At 44.0% G+C, this 6658-nt stretch overlaps 1 protein-coding gene across 1 annotated transcript; it reads left to right on the top strand.

The window, feature by feature from the left end:
- Window positions 1-859: 859 nt before the first annotated feature.
- On the top strand, window positions 860-3458 carry LOC148473955 (E3 ubiquitin/ISG15 ligase TRIM25-like). The gene has a single exon (XM_088459240.1). The coding sequence runs from the start codon at window positions 860-862 to the stop codon at window positions 2414-2416; it is 1557 nt and encodes a 518-aa protein (XP_088315366.1). The 3' UTR covers window positions 2417-3458.
- The last annotated feature ends 3200 nt before the right edge of the window (window positions 3459-6658 follow it).

Raw genomic sequence — 6658 nt, 5'->3', positions numbered from 1 at the left:
TCGGGCCGCAGGTCATATAGCTAAATCTCCAAGAGGACATATCTGTACCTGGCTTCCATCACCTTTGGAACTATTATAAGTATTTTAGGGGTGGATATACTGTATAGAAATATGGTACATACTAGGGGGCCTATTCATCATTACATCATTATCATTAGTGACAATTATGTTTTAAACTCGCTACAAGTTTAAAAAAATATTTTTGAGGCATTCATCATGCCTCATTCATCATACCTCCCTAACAAAAGTATCACTTCCGAACAGCTGCTGTTTTTGCGGAGTCAGCTTTTTGGAAAAGTGATACTTCACCTGCAGCTGAGGTATCCATAAGGATTTCCTCACACTGTGCCGGCACCCCATGGCCACTGGTGTCACACACCCCATGGCCACTGGTGTCAGTCCGAGGTCCTCTTCCACCCCTCCGCTGGCAGCAGTTGTTCACATACATATCGATATACTATGGATATATCGCCCATTAAGTGTAATATATCTTTTGGTGTGTACCCCAGCTTTAGTACGAATACTCTTAAGCTCCGTACACACGGAGCAATTTTAATGCACGATTTGAACGATAACGATATCGTTCATATCGTTACCATTCAAATCAATCATCTTTTGCTCCCTACAAGCCTGCCAATGACCAGCGATGCACGGGCACATATGGATGATAGCGATATCGATCATCCAGCACACCAGGGAGGGGGCAGGACAATCAGCCAGCGATTATCGTATCGCTGGCTGATTGCTCTGTGTGTACGGAGCATTAGTGACAAACTCAGCCTCGCCCTGTGTAAATATGAAACACACCCACTGGTATCTGAGTGCCAGAGACTTTCATTTCCCTCTTCTGCTGCCAGCGATGGCGTCTGCTGATCTGAGACAGGAGCTGAACTGTTCAATCTGCCTGAGCATTTATACAGATCCTGTAACCCTGAGATGTGGCCACAACTTCTGCCGGGTCTGTATTGATCGTGTGCTGGATACACAGGAGGGGTCTGGAGTTTATAGATGTCCTGAATGCAAAGCAGAGTGTCAGGAGCGTCCTGCACTGATACGGAACATTGCTCTGTGTAACATAATGGGGAGTTTCCTGTCTACCCGACCAGAACAGGAGGAGACTGGGATCTTCTGCACTTACTGTATTCACTCTCCTGTACCTGCTGTTAAATCCTGTCTGCAGTGTGAGGCTTCTCTGTGTGATAATCACCTGAGAGTACACAGCAAGTCAGCAGAACACCTCTTATGTGATCCCACCACCTCTCTGGGGAACAGGAAATGCTCCGTCCATAAGAAGCTGCTGGAGTATTACTGCACTGAGGACGCTGCCTGTATCTGTGTGTCCTGTTGTCTGATTGGGGGACCCAAACGACATCAGGTGGAGTCGCTGGATGAGGCCTCTGAGAAGGAGAAGCTGAGAAATGTTCTGCAGAAATTGACCACAAAGAGAGAGGAGGCTGAGAAAAGAGTCCAGAGTCTGCAGGAGCGCTGGAGAGATCAGGGAAAAGCAGCTGGTGTAACAGAGACAGTCACTGTCCTGTTTAGAGACATCAGGAGACAGCTGGAAGACCTGGACAAGAGAGTCCTGAGTGAGATCTCCAGGCAGGAACAGCGCGTTTTACTCTCAGTCTCTGATCTGATCCAGCAGCTGGAAATAAAGAAGGACGAGCTGTCCAGGAAGATGCGTCACATTGAGGAGCTGTGTAACATGTCTGACCCAGTGACTGTCTTACAGGAACCAGACACAGGTGACTTGTGTGATACTGAGGACACAGAGAGACATGACAACCAGGTCCATGGTGCAGGAGATCTGGATGTGGGTCTCATCTTAGGGGCATTACACACAGTATCTGATATAATAACAAGTATAAATACAGGGGGCTATGTGCAGGAAGCTACAGACCTATTACTGGATGGAAGCACAGCTGGTGATAAGATATATATATCATGTGACCTGAAAACTGCATCCACGTGTCCAATGCAGAATCGTCTAATGTCAGCAAATAGATTTCAGTATAATCAGGTAATAAGCACCAGGGGATTCTCCTCAGGGCGACATTACTGGGAAGTGGATGTCAGTAAATCAGAGCAGTGGATGGTGGGGATGTGTTTTCCCAGTGTAGCCAGGTTAGGAGGTTGGGCACACATTGGAAGTAATAAGTCCTGGTGTGTGTATAGGAATGATAATCAGCACTCAGTGAGACATGACATTACAGGGATCCAGTTACCTGACAATATCCCCTGTGACAGAGTGAGGGTATACCTGGATTATGAGGCAGGACAGATATCCTTTTATTCTCTGTCTGACCCCATCAGACACTTACACACCTACATTGCCATCCTCACTGAGCCCCTACATGCTGCATTAGGTGTATGGAAAGGCTGTATAACTATATCTGGGAGAGTCAACACCTGTTAGAAGTGATCAAAATAAATCAGCAAATAAACTGGGGAGGGGGCTGATTTAGGATTGGTTAACATTGGCCAGCTCTGTCAGCACCTTCCAATTTGTGCTGCTGCTTGCAGACTGCTTTCCTCTCTGTCAGTGTCTCTAACCCTGGTGCCCGGGCAAGTAACCGATTAGGGAGTCACTGATGTTACTGTGCAGCTCCCCACCCCCAATTACTTGCACCAAGTCGCTCCTGGGAAGCTCTGGCTCATACACACATAACGATATGCTCCATGTGCAATACTGTTAAGTGTTTGGTGTTGTTTGCTCTGGCTCTCCCGTGAATAGGACATTGGGCATACACACTGAATGTTATCGTTCAGTGACGTCACCCTCCCTCATCCCTGAACTTGCAGTTCCTGTCGATATTGTCAGGTTGCCCTGCAAGGTCAGGCAATGAAAGACATAGTTAATGATTTGCGGGAGTGCGCATCGTTAACGATATTGTTCATACACACTGGATGATATTGAACGCTATTAATGATAACAATATCGTTATCGTCCATATCGTTCAATTTATTGTCTAGTGTGTATGAGCCTTAGACATGCGGGCACTAGCAAAACATGACATGAGGAGGTAGCCTGGCCTGTTCCTGCTGCAGTACCATAACGTCACTTATGTGTCTGTGTAACTGGGGGAAACACAGCATTCACTCATAGAATATAGTACAATCATGTATATATGTTATTCCTGTGTGTGCCATGTACATATATGTTATTCCTGAGTGGGTCATGTACATATGTTATTCCTCTGTGTGTATGCCATGTATATGTTATTCCTGTGTGTGTGTGCCATGCATATATATTATTCCTGAGTGTGCCATGCATATATGTTATTCCTGAGTGTGCCATGCATATATGTTATTCCTGTGTGTGCCATGCATATATGTTATTCCTGTGTGTGCCATGTATATATGTTATTACTCTGTGTGTGCCATGTATATATGTTATTCCTGTGTGTGTGTACCATGCATATATGTTATTCCTGAGTGCGCCATGCATATATCTTATTCCTCTGTGTGTGTGCCATGTATATGTTATTCCTGTGTGTGGCATGCATATATGTTATTCCTGTGTGTGTGCCATGTATATATGTTATTCCTGTGTGTGTGTGCCATGCATATATGTTATTCCTGAGTGTGCCATGCATATATGTTATTCCTCTGTGTGTGTGCCATGTATATATGTTATTCCTGTGTGTGATTCATGCATATATGTTATTCCTGTGTGTGGCATGCATATATGTTATTCCTGTGTGTGCCATGTATATATGTTATTCCTGTGTGTGTGTGCCATGCATATATGTTATTCCTGAGTGTGCCATGCATATATGTTATTCCTCTGTGTGTGTGCCATGTATATATGTTATTCCTGTGTGTGATTCATGCATATATGTTATTCCTGTGTGTGGCATGCATATATGTTATTCCTGTGTGTGCCATGTATATATGTTATTCCTGTGTGTGGCATGTATATATGTTATTCCTCTGTGTGCCATGCATATATATGTTATTCCTGTGTGTGCCATGCATATATGTTATTCCCGTGTGTGTGCCATGCATACATATTATTCCCGTGTGTGTGCCATGCATACATGTTATTCCTGTGTGTGTGCCATGCATATGTTATTCCCGTGTGTGTGCCATGCATATATGTTATTCCCGTGTGTGCCATGTACATAATGTATGTCATTCTTGTGTGTACAACCTTGTGTATTATAAATTATAATAATCCTAAAGGCTGTACTTCATACTTGCCTACCCTCCCGACTCGCTCCCGGCCCCCCCGGAAAGGCAGGCAACCCCCACCATGGTTATAAGAGAATCCCCCATTGGGGGAGGGCGGTGACGCGATTCGTGCCGAATTGCTTCAGTTTGGCCCCGCACCATGCTTCACAATGCCAGTAATCCAAAGCCAAAATTATGCTGTCATGTGGCCACAGCAATACCCAACCCCCCCCCCCCCCCCCCCCCCCCCACACACACACACACACACACACACACACCGCTCCGTCGCCATTCGGGACATGCACCCTTGCTTTGCCGATCTGGCTGTCCCCTCCTGGTAGGGGCAGCCACAATGTTGGCAATCCTGCTGTACTTTTTGTAAACAAAAAAATATATATATACAACTTTGATGACATTAATATAGTAGTAACAATATCATTTTTATATTACAATTGCTAAAGGGTGTACTTTTCTCCATAAAAATGCATTTTATTATTAAATCAATATATTAAGGGACATTTCTTAACATACTGTAGTAAGCGTATAGACAATTAATAAAAATAGTGTTTTGTAAAAACACAAACCTTAGGCCAGGCTCCCAGTGTAAAAACACAAACCTTAGGCCAGGCTCCCAGTGTAAAAACACAAACCTTAGGCAGGCTCCCAGTGTAAAAACACAAACCTTAGGCCAGGCTCCCAGTGTAAAAACACAAACCTTAGGCCAGGCTCCCAGTGGTTTTACGTAAGCAAGTTTTTTTTTTTAATAAATAAAAAAAATTAACGGAGCGCTGAAGTAAACGTGACGATCTATAAACCCCAAGACTGGGGCAGGTTGTGTGTAAAATGTCATTTACACTGTGGTGACAGACTGATCAGACTATACTGTAGCTGTGTGTAGGCGGAGCTTAGGTGTGTCATAGGTCTGGGAGGCGGAGACCTCTCACTTATGTGACGTTGTTGTTAGGGCAATCGGCCCATGCAGGAACATGCGTTAAGCTGAGCGGGTGCACTGATTATGTGGCCGTTCTTTATTCCGCCACCATGCTATTTTATTTCAATAATAAAGATAACCAATTTCACTCCACCCATGTCTCATGTTCTTATTTATATTTATATATATCGTATTTTAATAATGTTTATGTTTAATGGTTACTCAATATGCATTTGGAGCAGAAGCTGTCATCAGCCGCTAGGCCATCTGCAGTATATCACTAGGGCAAATCTGTGAGTAAAAATGCCTGTCACATACATGTTACATACATGTCACATACAGCTAACATTGGGAGCTCCCTCATGGCTTCCTAACGTTTTACCAATGATAACCATACATGGATAGAACAAGATAACAAAATTAATTGGCTGGTAAATGCTAGTAACACTGGTAGTGGCTATAGTGACTGAAGAAACAATGATTTCTAATGTCACCCATTTTTTACATTGACAATAATACACAGTAATGCTAAGCTGGTGGTAATTCTCCAAAGGCGGTCACTGCATTCATTTGAGCACCTCCAACTATATTGAAAAGTAGGCTGCTATGGTAAGTAGGGATAGCCATCGACCATCGATGATTCATAATCAGCGATGGTTTATGGCCCATGTCAAATGCTTTTGCCATCGATGGGGGAGAAGCAGATGGTTTCCCTCCATCGATGTCTAAGAATAACCAAATATATATTTCTTTTATTGTTACAAGGTGCCAGAACTCAGAGCATAGCTCCACCCCCGGCACCCATGAAGCCCTGCCCCCAGGTTCTGATTGGCTCACAGGCCAGTCAGTCACAAAACAGGGATGACCATTGGTTGGTGAAACCATGGGTGGTCATCCATTGAATAGTTTGTAGCCAATGATGGCTACTTGATATTTTGCCAATGATGGTAATCATTATTGGTGACACCGCCAATGGCCATCCCTAATGGTAAGCTGCAGTCAGTGGTGCGCTTGCTCCTATTGGCTGTGATGTATGCAGGGGAGTGAATGGGGCGTGGTCTCTATAAAGCTCCACCTACTGGGAATTGTTGTTTAAGACTGTTCCTTACATAGTACAAGTGCAACTGGACCACATCTACCAGCATGTCTTATTGCTTACCTGTAATAACTTTCTGTTTGTCAGAATCAGAATATAGAATTACTATTATTTTCTTACTGGTATAAAAGTGCTCATTATACAATGCTCCGCCATTACACCACCCCCTTATATAACCACCCTTGCTTATCACTGTTCTGAGCAAAGGAGCTTTACAATGTATTAATGACATTATAACTCGCCCTCACTATGGGGCTTATTTATCAATTATCAGGTTTTATATAGGGATGTGCAGGTTTGGTTTCCTAGAAACCGAGCCCACCCGAAATTCTGGTTTCCGAGTGCCGGATCGGGGTTTTCCCACCTGGCTCAGATTCTAAACCAAGGTAAAACGTCATCTTACCGGCGTCAGATATTGCGTGTTTTGGTTTTGACATAAGTACCTCCCGCGGTGATTC

This window comes from Taudactylus pleione, unplaced genomic scaffold (genome assembly GCF_031769625.1).
Source record: "Taudactylus pleione unplaced genomic scaffold, aTauple2 ptg000903l, whole genome shotgun sequence".
In the NCBI taxonomy this organism is placed as follows: Eukaryota; Metazoa; Chordata; class Amphibia; order Anura; family Myobatrachidae; genus Taudactylus; species Taudactylus pleione.
The sequence above is the reverse complement of the archived record's forward strand: the minus strand, read 5'-3'. Positions and strand labels throughout refer to the sequence as shown.